We start from the raw sequence: 19020 nt of genomic DNA, 5'->3' as shown, positions 1-19020 counted from the left end.
GACTAAAAAACTAGCAGTTTACTAAAAGATATTTCCAAGCCAATTGGAGAGAGATTCCTTAAAAAAAAAGACAAGAATACACTTGGGGCCACAAATTTCTAACCTATAGTGCTCGAGTAAAAATTTTAAGATTATGTCACTCTCAATCCGCCAACACCATACATCATATTTCGTCTTAACCTAGTACTCGAGCAGTGGCCGAACGGCGTCGCTGCGACGACTCTCCAGTCAAGAGCCGGTACGGAAAGTCGAGGACCAAGCGGTCGATCATGGATGGCGGTGGCTCAGCTGGCGAAGTCGAGGACCAAGCCGCCCAGGTGAGACTTGAGAGATGAAATAATTAATTGTTCAGTAACACAAGAATCTCTATCAGACTATCACTATATTTGGGTGGCAGTCACTCATTTTGAATGGTGTGAAAAGAGGTCATGACGCCCTTTGTGTACCATGGAATGCCACAGTGCGTACGTCAGGTGTTTGATGCAATGGCTAGGAGAGAGACGGCAGTACAAGGGCGTCGTAACAAATGGCTATGGAATCGCGTGTTCACAGGTGGAGTATGAGGCTTTAATTAAAGGGTTAATTGGATCCATGCCATTACAAATTTGCCTATTTAAAAAAATGTCATTACAATTCGTCTATTTATAGTTGTGCCACTAAAATTTTACAAAATTAGAACCATACCACTTTTCCCATCTTTCTCCTTCTTTTTCCATCTTCTTCCTTCTCTCTTCAGTCTTCTCTCTCATCTCTCTGCTGTCACGCCTCCCGCGCGCCTCATGGAGGACGAGAACCGCACAGTCATCGGCGTGCTCGACGCCATCCTGCCACATCAGCGGAGTAGCTGACGTGGAGCAGTGGCAGCAGCAAGAGGGACAGTGGCGCGTCAAGTGGGCCATCTCCCGCAGTGAGGCGAGCTCGTGGGAGGAGAGAGAGCTTGCCGGCGACCAAACCATGGCAGGCGGCGGCGGGCAGCGTAGCATGGCAGCTCCGCGCTCTCCTCTCCCTTCTCTTCCGGATTTGGTGGCGAAACCCAAGCGAGCGAGATCTCGTGCGGAAGCGACGGCGAAATCCCCAAATCCCCTGTCTCCTCCTCCTCCTCTGCCGCCACATGGATCCAGCCAGCGGCTCGCTGGATCCGGCGTCAGGGGCGACTTCCTCCACGGCGGCAATCGCGGCGATCATCCTCCTCCGCCGCCTCGACACCACCACCGCACTCTGCGCTCTGCCCTGCCTCCCGCGCCCCCGGCCTCCCCGACGGTGATGGCTTCGTCTTTTTCCCCATGGCCGGCACCATTGCCGCCGCCATCCTCCGCTGCCTCGACGCCGCCACCGTGCTCTGGCCTACCTCCTGCGCCGGTGAGGATAGAAGGCGATGGAAGAAGACAGAAAATGCAGATGATGGATGAATAACGTGACGGCATTGGCACGGTTTTAATTTTGTAAAATTTCAGTGGCACGATTACGAATAGACGAATTGTAATGGTATTTTTCTGAATAAACAAATTTGCAATGGCATGGATCCAATTAACCCTTAATTAAACCCATGCAAAGTTATCTACTTGAATATGTCTTTGGGCGAACTTCATCTAGTGGTCTTTGAATCTACAAGAAAAAGTAACTTTATCTAAAAAACTAATTAAGAAAAATTACGTACTAATTAAGCAAAAGTAACTTTATCTAAAAAACTAATTAAGAAAAATTACGTACTAATTAAGCAAAAGTAACTTTATCTAAAAAACTAATTAAAAAATCATACATATGGTAATGCTTGGTGGAAGATGTAAATTTTAATTATTTTTTCAGCCTCTTTTTGTTTAATTTTAAAAACAAACTTTCGAATAACTTACTTTTAAAAATAAAAATTCTAATAACCTACTTAAAAGTAAACCATTTTGCCCGTTGATGAGCGAAAAAATTCCATCACTGAAGTTTCAGGTCTGAAAATGATAGATGTATTTTATATGGGGAAGTGGTTTTGTCCAAATCTCACGAATTGTTGCCTTGTTGGACATAACTAGGTTCCCCTTATCATTTTTGGCACGGTTACCGGACCCCGCGGTAAGATGGTTACCGCGCGATAACCGCGAGATCTATCATGGTTTTAGAAACTGAAAAGGTTACCATGCATGGTAACCGCGTGGTTTTGTAAACCCTGGACGCAACCAACCCCTCTTTCTGGCTAGAACCAAAGAGCTGTTCTTCTGAATGGGTCCTAGAGGACCAAAATTAAATGATCAATCCAATTTTCTACAAGGCAGTTCCATGACTGGGAGTCAAAGTCCTCCGGAAATGCAAAGCGACGCTTCTAGTGGTCATAGTGTCGGGGCAATTTACTCCTAAGGTCTATGAACAAAAATATCAAACTTACAATTCTGTTTCTTCTAAGGTCTCCATGCCCGGGCAATTTACTCCTAATGCAATGTAGATCCATCAGGAATTAACACAACTGACAGCTGAACTATAGCATTAACAACTGATTAACATGATAATAAACTTTGCTTCTTAATTATCTTTTTTTTAAGATCGACACTGCATTAACAGCACCTTCGTATGTAGCTAGATTGGGTAAACTATACTATCCAAAAGCAACAAAATAACCACTCAAACAGTAGCATTACTTCTTAAAAATGGTATGCAGAATTATTTACTTGATAAGTCTAACTATGCTTAGATTTGGAACTAGTATGAAAAATCTGAAACAACTAATTATTCAACATACTAGAGTGATTGCGATCAAAAGATCACCAGGACATGAACTATGGATCTGAAATTAGTTGAAACATTAACTGTTGTGTTTCATCGGGCCTGCGGATCCATCATATCAGAGAATATGGTCCTTTGTCCAGTGATGCTCATTGTCGAGTAGGTGGATTGTTTGTCAGTATCCATGATGGTCATCATGTCTGGTGTTGTCTTCGATGATGTTGTTTCTTCACTGAATTTGCTATTGTTCTCTGCACACTCCTGCATCTTCAGAGCAACCTCTAGGTTCCGAAGAACATCACCCATCTCTGGCCTGTCGATGCTTCGATCAGCAACACATTGTTCTGCACAATCAGCAAACTTCTTGAGGCAATCAGGAGCGATTTCTCCCTGAAGATAGGGATCTATAATTTCACCAAGAGTGCCTATCTTCTTGCAAGACAATGCCCATTCACGCAAGCTCACTTGCTCTTCTGGAAGCTCAGTGTTTACTGGAGGGCGAGCGCACAGGATCTCAAACAACACAACCCCAAAAGAGAACACATCTGATCTTTGGGTAAGTTGCTTCAACCGAAAATACTCAGGGTCGAAATATCCGAATGTACCCTTCACAACAGTGCTAACATGGGTGGCGTCAATGTCCGGATTAACCTTGGACAACCCAAAGTCTGAAACCTTTGCCACCCACTTGTCATCTAGTAGAATGTTGGCAGTCTTCACGTCACGATGGATGATTGTTTCTTTCGGGCCCGTGTGCAGGTAATACAGCCCTCGGGCTGCACCAATGCAGATCTTGAGGCGCTCCTTCCATGGTAATGGTGGCCTCTTGGTGCTGTACAGGTGCTCCCGAAGTGTTCCACGGGCCATGTATTCATACACCAAAATCATCTCATATATTTCCTGGCAGTATCCGATTAGAGACACAAGATGGCCATGTCTGACCTTGGACAGCGTCTCAATCTCGGTCTGGAACTCATGAACACCCTGCAGGGACAATGGGTTGCTCCGTTTGATCGCCACCGTTGTACCATTATCTATCTCTCCACGGTACACATCACCAAATCCACCTCTACCAAGCAGAAGGGTTTCATCAAAGCTACTAGTTGCTATTTGCATTTCATGGAAGGTGAAGTTCCGACAAAGATTTGATGGTGATTTGTATAATTCAGTTTGATAAGTCAAGCACTTTTTGTCAGTCTTGCCAGAATGCTTTGCCACTTTCTTTCGTCTACAGATGATGCACACACAAAAACAAGCTGTAATCAGCAGAACCACGGCACATATGGCTGCTGGGACAGCAGCCTTTAATTTCCCTCCACCAGACACCCCTTTAGGGTTCACATCAGTCTTTGGTTGTGGTGGAAGTGGAGGGTTAAGCCCAGCAAGGTTTTTTTTCCCAATGTCCCATAGCTTGAAGACCTCAAGGCCATTTAGTATTGCATCATAATACTGTGGTCTACTTGAAAGATCAGGATGAAGTGCAACCCACAAATCCATCTGACCGGAACCAACTGTGACGATAAGATAGTCAGCATATGTTGCCATGCCAATTCCTCCACTCCAACGAATAACATCCATTTGATCCTGCACCGTCTGATTATTGATGTAAATGAAGAATGACCTCTGATTCATCTTGGTTATAGGATACTGGATCTCACAGAAATGGAACCTTAAGAGGTAGTAAAACCCTGCGTCAACCGATAAGATCCATGTAAGATTGTAGTTCAGGTTGATCTGCCAATTTGGGCCCATTGATCGTGCTGTTGCATACACATCAGCAGGTGCAGTGTAGTTTGGCATAGTACTTGGATATGTGATGGTGACATTACTATCTTTGCCGAAGGTCACCCCAAAGGCAGCACCATATATGTATGGAGAGTCATCCTCCCATGAACGATAGAACCTAGAATCACCTTGTGGAATGATCGCCTGGCCCCCAACATTGAGACGGTACATCGTTTGGAAACTGGTCATAGAATCTATATCGGATGGATCAAGGTTCCCTTCGGTGTTATGTGTAGGTGTTCGTGTTGTGAAGATGTCAGGCGTGGGCACAATCTCAATCCCATTCACAAATGCATAAGAACCATTCTGTGTGGATGGGAAAAAGGTGAGGTCTAGACTACCTAAAGTGACGTTCAGCGAGAATTCTCGAAGGATGTAGGCATAGTTTGCTGCCTGAGCAGTTTGTGAAGCATTGAAGTTGTCTAAAAGAATCAAATTGTTTGTTTTTACACCAAAGTAAGCATCTTCAGAAGCATAGTAGCCATAGGCCACTGGATAGAAGTAAAGGCGCACGAATATCCGCCCTGGGCTAATTGGGAAGGAATAGGTGTAATTTGAAATGAATATACGGGATGTCATGTAAGGCACAAGAGATGGGAGTGAAGGGTCTTGGTATGTAGCACTAGCTGCAATTCCATTCATTGCTAATGCAAACTTGGATCTAGTGTCCCCCTCCCAACTCCGATTATTGATATCAAGTTGCATGGTGGAGGCTCCACAATTTAGAAAGATTGGGCTAGAGGATGATGAGTAGTTATCAGCCGCTATGGTGATCGATATGAGGGTAGACAGTGCGACCCATTGGATGGTAGTTAGTAGGCTTGGGTGTATCATAGGTAATGATTGTTGTTTTGTATGAAAATATGGAAGTTTGAAGGTTCCTTCACATCAATGCTATAAAATTACCGGCTAACAAATTGCTATAAGATAGGTGGGAACGATTGCATAATGTTTTCTATGGGTGGGACTTGGGGCAAGGAAATTGGAGTGTTTGAGGAATTGAACTGTTTTTTATGGAGAAATCATGTCCAGATAGCTATAGACTTCCCTGCAATCACAAGAAACAAAGAATTTGGAAATTCAGCTAATTGTATTGTAAGTTTCTGCTTAAGAAATTATAATCAAACTGAAGATTGAAGCAACATCAATAATTCATCATGGAAGAAAACACACCAAAATAATATACATTGTACCAAGTACTATGAAAAACCGCTAGTAAATTCTGCAGAAGAGAACAGAGTTGAATATTATGGCAAAACATTTTGGCTTGATCCATCTTCTAGTTTAACACAAATTACTCACGATCTCATATTTAACTATTTGCTCAAATATTCGTTACATTTTCAAAAAGAGAGGTATGGGAGAATAGAATATTTGCATGAACTACTAGGAGCTCCTGTTCTATTACACTTAATGTGACGAATTTTTTTTGCCAAAAAAAAATCATCAGGTTAAAGGTCACAAATTTGTAATGAGAAGAAAATGACCAATATAGGATGAATAAAAGAAAGAACAAAACAAAGACTCCAGAACAAGCCATTGGATGGTATCAGAACAGTAGCATCTACAGGCACATGATTAAAGAAAGAAAATGCAACATTGTCTATGTGGTTGCCGCAGATTAACGATATGTCTAGGTCATCAAAAGACAATTTTTGCACTCCTGTACAAAGAATATTAATTAGAGTCCTTCAAGAATATAGTCCTAGATGTTTAAAAGGCTACAAATTCTATATAACATTTACAGTTCATCCCCACTTAGTGATTTTCTCGAAACAGTTCATCACATTCTTTCAGCTCAAGCACTAAAACAAATGTTTGTGTGCAGGCCTCAATTGAGCTCAATGGCCCATGTGTAGCAACCCCCTCCCGCGACCCCAAAAAGCCTATGTTCAATAACTTTTTTTGCACGCAGGAGATCTGCGTTCAAATTGTATGTTTTCATTAATAAGACTCTGGTTTCTATTCAGTGATCATAACCAGTCCAATCCTGTTTAGGCAGATCTCCTCTGTGTTCCAATCCAGTCCTCGAAACAGTTTCATTAATAAGACTCTGTGTTCAAATTGGGATTACAAATTTAAAAGTAAAGAGTCCATGTCAAGCAACCAAGAAAAAAGGAATTCATATTAAATCTAAAAAATAATTGTATGGTTTTCCATTCAAATTTCAAAAATATCAAAGTAAATACAAGAACAAATTTCACACTAAACTATAGGTTATTCATTGTCAAACTTGCTATAAACTCTGGGAGTTATAGCTGGTAGCATATAGGTTAAAAATTTCATAAAGTCCCGCCCTTATTCAACTCTTAGCAAATTTTAAATATTTAAAACAATATTGTTCAGAGTAATGAAGGGTTCAATATAATGAAACATTTTAACCAAGAAATTCGTAATTCAAATTCTATAGACATTTTATAATGGCAAAAATTAAGTAAATACATGCTACATTGTCTGGAATTTAAATAGGGTTGAGATTTTGTGAAACTTTAGCATCAAAGTACATGCTACAATAACGCATTTTTTTAACTTTGGTAATAAAACATGGGGTTTTATTAAATTTACTCTAATTGGAATTCTGAATTAAAGTCGAATTGGTTTAAAGCAAATCTAGGTGCCGAACATCCCCTAATTTAACTTCAAGAGGAAAACATACAAAAGCAACATAAGGTAGATCATAAATTAATTAAATAACTGTAATGGGAAAAAATTGAAGCCAAAATAGCTGGGTTTTGAAGCCTGTAAAACTGTAAGATCACAAACAACTCTACGAAGCAGGAAAAGAAGATATCAAATAAAGGGCAGAGCTTATTTCTAAAAATGAAGCCATGATCTGGAGAGAAGGTTAGCACTACCTTATATCAAATATGATTACAGGAAACCTGGAGAACAAAATGATGAGACAACGTGGAAAGAACTTACCTGATAAGATCACTCCAGATGCATGAAAACTCCATCGCGAAGGGGAGAAAACTGCATAAACTGGATTGGACTGGTTATGATCACTGAATAGAAACAAGATGTCAAGATATCAATGAATAGAAACAACGTATTGCTGATCTACTCTCTCCTTTCTCATGCTTCTCTCCACACCATGAGACCATGTCTGAGCCATATGAGAACTCCACCAACCCATATTTTCGTTCTCCTTCTATGGCCACCAGCCAATCAATTTTCCAACAGGTAGCTGGCTTCAGCCAGTAGTCAAAGTCGTCTCATCAGGTCAAAATAAATTTAAACAAAGTATATGATCTTTAATAATCATTTCCCTGTGGTGCTAAGGAGACTGAGACTTCTAGTGGACTCGTCTGTACACTGAAACACATTAATAGAGAAAGACATCTAGCCCACCATTTTGTACTCCTGGAAATATAGAGTATTGACAAATGTTGTTATCATGAACATTAGAAAATATCTCCTATTCGGAAGTTAGGAGTTCTATAGTAATTTTCCAGGACATAAGAAATTGTACCTGAGTCCCCACAGATCAACATCAGAAAACTTTTCTCGGGTTCCAAATCGGTCCAATTTTTATTTTTTGTGTTTTGTATTTTGTTGAATACAGTATTGAGTATTCTTTTGGACGGTCATCCAGGGCCAAGGCATTGTTTTTTTTTTCTGGAAAACATCTGAAAAGGGCAGGGCCAAGAAATTGTATACTTCTCCAAAACAGGTAAACTGTGCAGTTCAAGTTAATATTGCAAGTCCGATTGCATTTTATTGGAAGAATTAGGGAACTTCAATGCTTCATACTAAAAACTTTGACTAATTGTGTTGTTTGTCTTACCTAACCAAAGATCATGTACAGTTAAATACGCCTGTAAAAAGAAAGTGGTGGATATGATATTCTGATCCTTACCCCCACGAAGTTGACCTTTTCTCCCCAGCTCCACTCCTCCTCTTGCTTCACCAGCTTCTTCACGGCATCGGCTAAGGATCTCTTCCTCCGATGGCTAGGTCGCAGCATCGGGTCAGTGCTCGGCGACCGCCGAGCCGCCGTGCCAGCGAGGGGAGGGGGGAGGGCCGACGGGCGGCGGCTGCGGGAGGCAAGCGTCGGCGGACCGCGGACCGCGGACAGCGTGTCAGCGGTGTCGGCCGTCGGCGTCGAGTGGTGGGCTAGAACAGGGTTGTTGCTCCTTGTTGGGCCTATGTTTCGGACCCAGCTGGTGTGGCCGTGTGGGAGCTGTGGGCTGCTAAGGAAAAGTCCATGATCGAGTTTTATCGGTGTCTCTGAACCGCAAAATCGGTTAGATTATTAGGAATAAGTTTACTGAGTCTCTCAATTTGTCGCTTAATCCGAAATTCGTCCCCGAACCACAATATATATGATGTGTCCTCAAGTCTCAAAGCTAGTGCAAATATGATCTCAAGACAGTTTGGATGTCGGTTTCAATTGATATAGTGCCTACATGAGACCCACATGTCAGTTAGCGTTCACTTAAAAATAAGCAAAATTATAGTAGGACCTACATCATCACCCCCTCTCTTTCCACTTGTCTCTCCCTTCCTCCTCTCTCCCTCTCCTAGTCAACGGAGAGCCACATGGCCTCACCGCCGCTGGAGAGAACGGTGTCTGCTCACCCATGTTATCCTCCTCAGCGCCGCCAACCTCACCATCCACATGGGCTTCCCTGTTCCAGAATGCCGAGGATGAGCTCCTTGCCGTCCTCCACCTCCTTAGTTGCCCTTGGAAGCTCACCCGCCTCCTATGCTGCCACCGAGCTCCTCCTTCTATAGCATTGGAGATGGTGGTGCTGGCACCGTAATGGCCCACAGAAGTACCACACCGTCTCCTTGTTGCCAGTCTCCCAGCGGCAATGGCGAATGGGTGCCTTGGAGAAGGGATCAGTGCCGTTCTTTTCCAAGATAGGGATCCCGTGGGCATAGGGCGGCAACTGCGGCGCGTAGGGCAGTAGGCTTCCGCCGCCGCATATATTGCTTCTCCTCCACGAGCTCCGGCACTACACTGGTTCTCCTCGCCCTCAACTACTCCCTCTCGATGCATCCACCGCTGGAAGAGAGAAGAAGGTGGAGAGAGAGAGAGAGGTGGAGGAGGGCGTGGGGCGCAGCTGTGGCGCATAGGGTAGCAGGCCTCCGCCACTGCCTCGCTTCTCCTCCACGAGCTCCGGCGCCACCAATCCTTCTCACCCTCAACTGCTCGCTCTCGATGCACCCACTGACGGAGAGAAGATGAGAGAGAGAGAGAAAACGGTGGAGGAGGGCACGGGGCATGGCTGCAGAGCATAAGGCAGCATACCTCCGCCACCTCGCTTCTTCTGAGCTTCGGTGCCGCATCGGTCCGCCTCGCCATCAATCACTCCCTCTCAATGCAGCCAGCAATGCATCCATGCCCTTGGCCTCCTCCTCCACCGCCTCCGCCTCCGCCATAGTACGGCACCCCACCACCTCTGCCTCCTCCTCAACCATAACTCCCACCGTGTCCACCCGAGTACGACCCATCCTGGCTGTGTCCACGACCATCCTCTCCTGAGTACGGCCTGTCCCGGCCCTGTTTGTGATACCAGCCACCGTTGCCGCCACATCCGTACCCACCGGGTTGCTACTACTGGTGGTGCTGCTGCTGGCCCCTGCCTCAGCTCTCCAATATGATCATTTGCGAGATGGGAAGATGAATCAACCTATGAGAAAGTGCTACCCACTGATTATGTGGGGCCCGTGTAGGTTCCACGTTGACTCAGCTTGCCACATTAGCCGAAATCGGGCATAACACTATATAGAACCTCAAGTGATCCGGTATTATATTTTGAGGGACCCGTTATATCTGGTATTTCGGTTGAGGGACGAATTTCGGACTCAATAACAAATTGATGGTCCTAAGGTGAACGTATTCTGTTAGATTATGAAAAAATAAGAGTATGCAAACTGGCTAATTATAAATTAAATATAGTGTGGGCTTTGAAAAGATTGTTATTAATTACTAGTGAATTAAGAGTCTTTTTTTTTGCGAGGAAGTGAATTAAGAGTCTAAATGACACATATCTATTATTTCAGAATTTTGGTCTTCTCGAGAGAATTCCTTATACGCCATTGAAAACTTGTTGTATTCCTTATATGCCATTTGAAACTGGCTCTTTCCTTATATGCCCCTGGATCAAATTTGCACACCCTTTCATACCACTACCGTGTGTTGACTGTGCATTGACCGTTTACTCTAGAGTAAAATGACACATTTAGCCTTCTTAGTTACTAGACAACCAAACAACGGATACCAACCAGCTATATATAGCATTTTAGTACTAATCTATCCACTACCATCACATACGTGTTTTCATCAAACAGATAAATGTGCGGCCGTGTTCTTTCCCATAAGTTCCCAATTTATCACCCTTGTTTTCCACGTGCACGCTTTTCAAACTGCTAAACAGTACGCGTTTTGTAAAAAGTTTATATAGGAAGTTGCTTAAAAAAACATATTAATGAATTTTTTTCAAGTTTTTTTTATAGCTAATACTTAATTAATCACGTGTTAATGTACCACTCTGTTGTTTTCGGTGCGAAGGGGAGAGGTTCCTCCAAAAGAACACAGCCGTAATTTGCTAACTAGAGCCTAATCATGCAATGACCATGTACATACTTGCAGCTCTGATCTTTTCACGTCTTGTACTCTTGAACAAGAATGAGGTTCAGGATTGGTCTTCACCTTCCACAACAACAAATGATAACAAAATATGGTGCAGTCCCTCCGTACTCGTAAAAAAAGTTGTTCAGGACAATGCTTAAGTCAAACATTAGGAATATAAATCATGAATAACTCTCAAGTTATTGAGTTTGAAAATATAAAAATTATATGGATAAATTTTTCTTGAAAAATGCTTTCATAAAAGTATACATATATCACTTTTCAATAAATATTTATATAGAAACAAGAAGTCAAAGTTGTATTTTGAAGACAGTGTCGTTGTCCAAAACGACTTTCTTTACGAGTACGGAGGAAGTACTTAATTAGCCTTCAGGTGCTAAAGATTGGAGACTACTTCGAGTGATCGAGGCTTGGGTAGTCCTCTCCATGGGCCGGCTCCCGCCTTGCCCACCTCTTGACGAAGGGGGCATGCGGTGGCTTCGTGGTTGAGCGGTGGAGTTGGGCTCGTCCCAATAGGGAGTAGGAAACCGGGGAGTTTCTAAACCTCGGTGAAAAATCTCTTGTCTCCTTGTCTCATTTATTTGTCGCATTTACATTTGTGCAATTTACATTCATAGAGACATACTTAAGATCATATCACCCTAGGATTGCTAAACATTGACTTAGAGTGTGATTTACTTTCCTAGAGATATAATTGAGCCACTATCACCCTAGGTTTACAAAACATAACTTAGTTGCTTTGTTAGACTTGACCCTTAGCAACTTAGGTTAGTTTTGGTTATGTGTCATTTAGTTTTTAAATCGTCTATTCACCCCCCTCTAGTCGACATCTTGATCCTACAGGGTCATGTCTGTAAAGATGGGTTTAACGTGGATTGCCTCTCTCGGTTCCACGGTCCGTGTTATATAGCCAGAAACAGCCCCTGGCGTGGCGTGTACATAGGAGTTTATAGATTACATCTTCACCGAGAAGAATGGAAACAGAAAAACAAGAAACAAACTAAACTCTATCTTATCTTATCAACAGATATGTTCCTATCCGAACTATCTATCTGTTTAACACCCCTCGGCAATCCCAACACGGGAACCAGGTTGAGATTGCACCGAAACTCATTGAGTTTACGCACTGGTAAGGCTTTGGTAAACCCATCAGCCAACTGATCGTTTGTATTAATAAACCGAATGTCCAGCAATTTTCGAGATACCTGTTCTCGAACAAAGTGAAAATCAATTTCAATATGTTTGGTTCTGGCATGAAAAACAGGATTAGCAGACAAATACTTGGCTCCAAGATTATCACACCATAAACATGCCGCAATTGGATGCTTGACCCCCAATTCATCAAGCAATTTCTGTACCCACATTATTTCTGCAGTAGCATTTGCAAGGGCCTTATACTCTGCCTCTGTACTTGACCTAGAAACTGTAGGTTGTTTCCTAGCACTCTAAGATATCAAATTACTCCCAAGAAACACAGCAAAACCTCCTGTAGATTTTCTATCATCTGGGCATCCAGCCCAATCTGCATCAGAAAATCCACTCACAAGCATAGAGGATGCTTGATTAAATTTTAATCCAAGATTAACTATTCCTTGAACATACCGAAGTATTCTTTTCAATGCTGCCCAATGAACTGTAGTTGGAGTATGTAAGAATTGACATACTTTATTAACAGAGAAAGAAATATCTAGTCGAGTTAAAGTAAGATACTGAAGGGCACCCACAATACTTATGTACCTTGTTGCATCTTCAGGACCCAATTTCTCTCCCTCATAAACAGATATCTTTTCAGAGGATGACAGAGGCGTATTAACAGGTTTACTATTTTTCATTGCTACTCTCTTAAGCAAATCAGTAGCATACCTTTCCTGGTTTATAAGAAGACTGTCCTTGGTCCTCTTTATTTCCATGCCAAGGAAGTAATGCAAGTCACCAAGATCCTTTAAGGCAAAATCTGCTTCAAGACTTTTTAAGTAAACCAGTTGTAGCTTCCTGAGATGAGCTAGCAACAATTATATCATCCACATATACTAGTACAAAGATAGTATATTTCCCTTTGTTTAAATAGAACAAAGAAGTATCTGCTTTATAGGGAACAAAACCAAGTTCTTGAAGCTTATGACTTAGCCTTGGTGCTTGTTTTAAACCATAAAGTGCCTTGTCTAACTTACATATATAATGTGGATAGGCCTTATCTTCATACCCTGGTGGTTGACGCATGTAGACCTCTTCCTCCAGAACTCCATGAAGGAATGCATTCTGTACATCCAATTGGTGAAGGCTCCAACCTTTTGAGACTGCAATAGACAGAATGACACGAATAGTGGCCACTTTGACCACTGGACTGAATGTGTCCTCATAATCAATCCCATACCTCTGTTTAAAACCCTTTGCCACTAAGCGTGCTTTATATCTATCAATTGAGCCATCTGCCTTTTTCTTTATCTTATAGACCCACTTACAATCAATAATATTTTTGCCACTAGTTGAGGGAACAAGATGCCAAGTTTTATTCTTCTGCAATGCATTAAACTCACTATCCATGGTTGCCTTCCAATTTGAGTTATTCATTGCATCATATAAACTAGTGGGTTCAGAAGTGGTAACAAGATTTAAATATCTTAATGTACCATCCGTGTAGCACTTTGGCTTGCGAATACCTTGCTGTAACCTGGTTACAGGACGTTGTGGTGCTGGCGCTGGTACAGGGGAAGCAGCAGAAGTAGCAGCCGACTCATGTGTTGCCGTAGATGAACCTGACGAAGTCGACGACGACGACGACGACGCAGACCCATGCGATGGCGGCGACTCCAAGACAGCATCCGCATGCCCCCCTAGATTGGAGACGGCGCGCGTGGAGTGGTGGGTGGCGAAGCAGACGGGCCACGCGGGGTCGACGGAGTGGGAGACGAGTCTGCTGTCCCTGGTGAGGCAAACACAGCAGGTGACAGGGGTGCATCCCGAGGCGCTGATGCAGGCGAGTCGACGTCAGGAGGCGCGCCAGTTCCTGCACTCCCGCCAGCAGGAGGAGTGCGCATGAAGTAGCACCTTGGCTGATCCTTGGAAAAATTTGCAGCGGAAAGATTTTCTGGATCTGCACAGGCATTGTTAGTGGTAGGAAAATCACACAGGGATTGATCAGCTAGCTGTTCCATAGTAGAAAGACCTGAGCTATTCTGCATGTGTTCAGGAAGAAGGGAAATTTCCGCCCGGAGGTGAGCCTCAGCATTAGGATGAAGAGACATGAAAGGAAAAACACTCTCATCAAAGATAACATCCCTGGAAATGTAAACCCGACCTGAAGCAACATCGAGACACTTGAAACCTTTGTGCATTGTGCTATAACCAAGAAACACGCATTGTTTGGATCTAAACTGAAGTTTGCGAGAGTTGTAGGGTCGGAGATGGGGCCAACAGGCGCACCCAAAGGTGCGGAGAGAGGCGTAGTCAGGGTTTTGTTGAAACAACTTTGTGAGAGGTGGGATTCCATCATTGACAGGAGTAGGCAGTCGATTGATGAGATAAGCGGCAGTGAGAAATGCCTCATCCCAGAATTTCAATGGCATGCCAGCATGGGCAAGGAGACAAGCCAACTTCAATAATGTGGCGATGTTTTCGTTCAGCGGCACCGTTTTGTTGGTGGGTGTGTAGACATGAGATGTAGTGAGATATCCCAATGCGCTGAAAAAAAGAATTTAGGCATTGGTACTCACCACCCCAATCTGTTTGGAGTGCAAGAATTTTTCTATCAAAACGGCACTCAACAAGATGTTGACAATCATGAAAACATTGAAAAACTTCGGATTTTCGCTTAAGAAGATAAATCCATGTGAATTTACTGAAATCATCCACAAAACTAACATAATAGGAACGACTGCCAACTGAAGTTGGGGCTGGACCCCATACATCTGAAAAAATAAGCTCCAAAGGAGCTTTAGACCGACTTAATGACTTAGGGTAGGGAAGTTAATGACTCTTCCCTTGTTGACAAGCATCACATATGGTGTCTTTATTGGAATCACTAACAAAAGGTAAATTATTCTGACTAAGGACTTGATGCATAACAGCAGGGGAGGGATGGCCCAGTCGACTGTGCCACCGGGAAGAAGAAATCTTGTGGACACCAAAGGCATGCTTGACAACTGGATCGGTAGATGGCTTCAAAGGGTAGAGGCGCCCTTTACATCTGCCGCGATGTAGAAGCCTCCTTGTGTCCCGATCCTTAGAAAAATGATTTGGATGAAGTTCAACAAAGGCATCTTTATCAAAAGCTAAACGGGATGCAGAGACTAAACTTTTTGTGGCTTCAGGAACGTAAAGAACATTTTTAAGAACAAGATTACCACTAGAGATTGGAACAGTAGCATGATCAATATGTGAGATCTCCATACCTGTTCCGTTCGCGGCGTGGACTTGTTCATTGCCGGTGTATTTGTCCCGTACCGTCAACTTGTCAAGTTCGCCAGTAACGTGGTCGGTGGCGCCGGTATCGATGTACCAGTTGGTATCAATACCATATGAAGTTGTGGCCGTGTTCGCAGCCTTCTCCTCGCCAGTGAAGGAGGTGTCGAAACGCTTGTAGCATTTGATCACCGTGTGACCAAGTTTTCCACAGAGCTGGCACTTGGGCCACTCCTGATTGTTGGTGCCGCCGCGACCGCCTTGGGGAGCGCTGCGGCCGCCGCCGCCACCGGGATTGCCGCCACCGCGACCACGTCCGCGCTGGCCACCTCCTCCGCCATGTCCACGCATGGCAGCGTTCGCCTGAGCCATGCCTTAACGAAGTTCCAGGCGCTGCTCAAAGCTGATTAGTTGTGTGATCAGCTCTGAGATCGTTATCAGTTCCACGCGGGCTGCAACCGCTGAAACCACTGGATAATAATCGAAGTCAAGCCCGGCGAGGATGTAAGACACAAGGTCCTCATCGTCGAGCTTTTTTCCGGCCGCGGTCATCTCGTCCGCCAGGCCATGCATCTTGTTGACGTAGTTGATCACAGAAAGGTTATCCTTCTGTGTTGTGGCGAGAGCCATCCTTGTGTTGATAGCCCGAGCTCTGGACTGGGACGTGAACATCCCTTCGATGGCCGTCCAGACACCGGCAGCAGTGTTCATATGAACAACCTGAGAAAGAATTTCACGTGAGAGTGAAAGCAAAAGATAGCTTAGCACCTGCTGTTCCTGAGCAACCCATTCGGTGTAGTCAGGATTGGGAACAACAATGTCCTTCTCATCCTTTTTCACGATCTTGGTTGGAGCCGGCATCTCCTTGGTGCCGTCAATGAACCCAGCCATCTGGGCCCCTCGCAGAGTTGCAAGGACCTGAGCTCGCCACAGGGAGAAGTTGCCACGAGCCAGCTTCTCTGTCACCGGCTGCGAGAGCGCCGGGGAAGGAGCGATAGTGGAAGAAGATGACGCCATGAGGAAAAGAGGAAGAAGGCTCTGATACCATGTAAAGATGGGTTTAATGTGGATTGCCTCTCTCGGTTCCACAGTCTGTGTTATATAGCCAGAAACAGCCCCTGGTGTGGCGTGTACATAGGAGTTTATAGATTACATCTTCACCGAGAAGAAAGGAAACAGAAAAACAAGAAACAAACTAAACTCTATCTTATCTTATCAACAGATATGTTCCTATCCGAACTATCTATCTGTTTAACAATGTCCGCCTGCGAAAAAAAGACCCCACGTCGGGAAAATGCTTTTTCTAGTAGTGCTGGTCGCCCGAACCTACTATTGTTGCTTCGGGCAGCGCCTGCGACGTGCAGGAGCCACCATCGCTTGCTCCGGGCACTGCCTCTACCATAGGTGCCACCGCCGTGTCCTGGTCTATGCCGCAACCGTCGTCGCCTTCGACCACGACACATTCTGCGCCGTAGCCTCGACTCAGTACCAGAGCCTACCTGCTGTTCGGGTATGTCGTACCGAAGCGGGCGATTGATTTTAGGAGGTTGGGTTTGGGTCAGTTGGGCCTTGTTCTTAGGTTGGGCCAAAGGTCATTTTAGTCATTTATGTAAAAAACTGACAGTTGACCAATGTCCATCGTTAGTCAATGCACGGTTTAGTGATGGTAGTGACATGGAAGGGTAGGGAAATTTTAAGTCAATGGCATACAAGGGAAGAGCCAATTTTGAATGGCGTATCAGGAATCCGGTAAATTTCTAGTGACATATAGGGAATTCTCTTGATTGAATCTCAAATGTAAAACTCACATTGATGTTCCAATACAAGTACATCTTTGTATGTATGGACTCTAAATTTATAATATTTTCTTATCTGAAAAAAAATTAAGAATCCACGATAAGGCTCCATTCAAAACGTTTTTCTTCAGCATCTAATCCACTATTATATTTCATCTTAAATTTGCATGTGTCTTGTCTAAACTTCTTCAAACAGATTGGTTCAACCTTATGGCATACACAACTCCTCTGTAAAACTACTCCTGCAATAGTAGCCACTAACGTGGATCTTTGTTGATTGCCCGGCAAAAGGAGCCCGAGGGCTTAGAACCCGTTCCAAATGAATCTACCAGTGCCATGAGGTGTAGGAAGCGCATGAGGGCTACGAAGTGCTTCACAGAGTGGATAGAGCATGAGCCAAGGGAGAAATGTTCATTGATGTACGATGCGGATGGTTCACGGTAATAATGAGTGTTGCGGGACTGGGAGTCATCTTCTCAGATATCATGCATCCTAAAGGCCGATGACATCAAACCACAGAGGTTTTATTCGTGTTGATATGCACGGCATATCACACATCGGTTATTGTATTAGCTGGTTAATTTTCATGGTGATCTTTCATAATGGTGTAGAAGTCTCATTTGTCATATATTCAATAAATCTATATTCAATAAATCAATACATAACAATTTTCTCATGGTATATTTAGTTTTAGAGATATTTGACAGGTTGGCTCGTCGGGTGATAATTTACCTTAAGTAGTTGCTGAAGAATCGTACTTACTGAAGAATCTCCGTAGCCTCCTCCAAGTCAATCAGGAACTGAGGAGGCAAGTAATCAATCCAATGGGAGTCCCAGGCGCATTGGAGATCCAGAGACCAAAGCAAGCACATCTGATTCTTAGCATCTTATCTAGCTGTTTCATTGCAAAATGTACTGGAATAAATGCATGAAGATTGTACGACCATTACAACATTCAAAACTAAAATCCATTTAAGCTCTTAATTATAAGAGAGAGTTGTTTAAGAAAAAACTATTATATTACAATCATCTATACAAGTGTTTTTTTTTTAGAGAAACGGATTTTATTTTTCTACTTCCCTTATAGACACAATTATTTTTAGAGATAGTAGCTAACTACTTGCTTTGCAGGACTACCGAGAGAAGTCTACCCCCGCTAGCTAACATAGATATTTATTCTTGGTGTGCATATTCGAGATTTAGAATCTCTTTCCAATTAGGCTAAGCTGAATCGGGCCACCCGCCCTTGGGTGTTGCCTTATCATCAGCATGGTGTTGATGTAGCTCTTAAGGTAGATATGCCTCTGTAGGCACTAGTTGCTTAGGGTGCACCACCTCATTATTTGAATGTTTATATGTAGGAGCATATGTCCTCAAAAAGAATGAACAGTTCTATTTCTACGAAATATTATCTGCCATGTATAAAAATATAAAAGGCTAAAAACTTGAACTTTTTTATTTACGGTGAACCAAATATGAGGATTTTATTTTTTAAGACCTGCATTGCGATTCTTTGTCGCCAACATCATGTGCTATTATTTATGAATACTAAAATTATAATCATATGCTAAATATATTGATTTTTTAATTTTAAGTTTTGAAACTAAAGTAATAAAATAGCAACAACACATTGATATAATTCTACCAAAATTTAGTACCGTTATCAACCTGTACATTGCCAAATTTCGGAAATGTTGAATTTGGCAGTACATGAACAACCTCAAAGTACCA

At 43.2% G+C, this 19020-nt stretch overlaps 1 protein-coding gene and 1 non-coding gene across 4 annotated transcripts; both read right to left on the bottom strand.

Moving 5' to 3' along the window:
* Nucleotides 1-2246: 2246 nt before the first annotated feature.
* On the bottom strand, nucleotides 2247-8652 carry LOC127773042 (receptor-like protein kinase FERONIA). Of its 3 annotated transcripts, none has more exons than XM_052299052.1 (3): nucleotides 8351-8652; nucleotides 7414-7854; nucleotides 2247-5539 (listed from the first exon to the last, which is right to left on the bottom strand). In XM_052299052.1, the coding sequence occupies exon 3, from the start codon at nucleotides 5323-5325 to the stop codon at nucleotides 2800-2802; it is 2526 nt and encodes an 841-aa protein (XP_052155012.1). In that variant the 5' UTR covers nucleotides 5326-5539; nucleotides 7414-7854; nucleotides 8351-8652; the 3' UTR covers nucleotides 2247-2799. The 3 variants fall into 3 exon arrangements, with proteins under 3 accessions (XP_052155012.1, XP_052155013.1, XP_052155014.1); XM_052299053.1 differs by having other exon boundaries at nucleotides 7414-7473; XM_052299054.1 differs by having other exon boundaries at nucleotides 7414-7464.
* A 7236-nt stretch (nucleotides 8653-15888) lies between these two features.
* On the bottom strand, nucleotides 15889-16027 carry LOC127775274 (small nucleolar RNA Z247). Its single transcript, XR_008017945.1, has one exon. It is a non-coding gene; the product is annotated as a small nucleolar RNA Z247 (small nucleolar RNA).
* Between the last annotated feature and the right edge of the window lie 2993 nt (nucleotides 16028-19020).

The sequence above is a fragment of the Oryza glaberrima genome, chromosome 5 (genome assembly GCF_000147395.1).
Source record: "Oryza glaberrima chromosome 5, OglaRS2, whole genome shotgun sequence".
Lineage (NCBI taxonomy): Eukaryota > Viridiplantae > Streptophyta > Magnoliopsida > Poales > Poaceae > Oryza > Oryza glaberrima.
The sequence above is the reverse complement of the archived record's forward strand: the minus strand, read 5'-3'. Positions and strand labels throughout refer to the sequence as shown.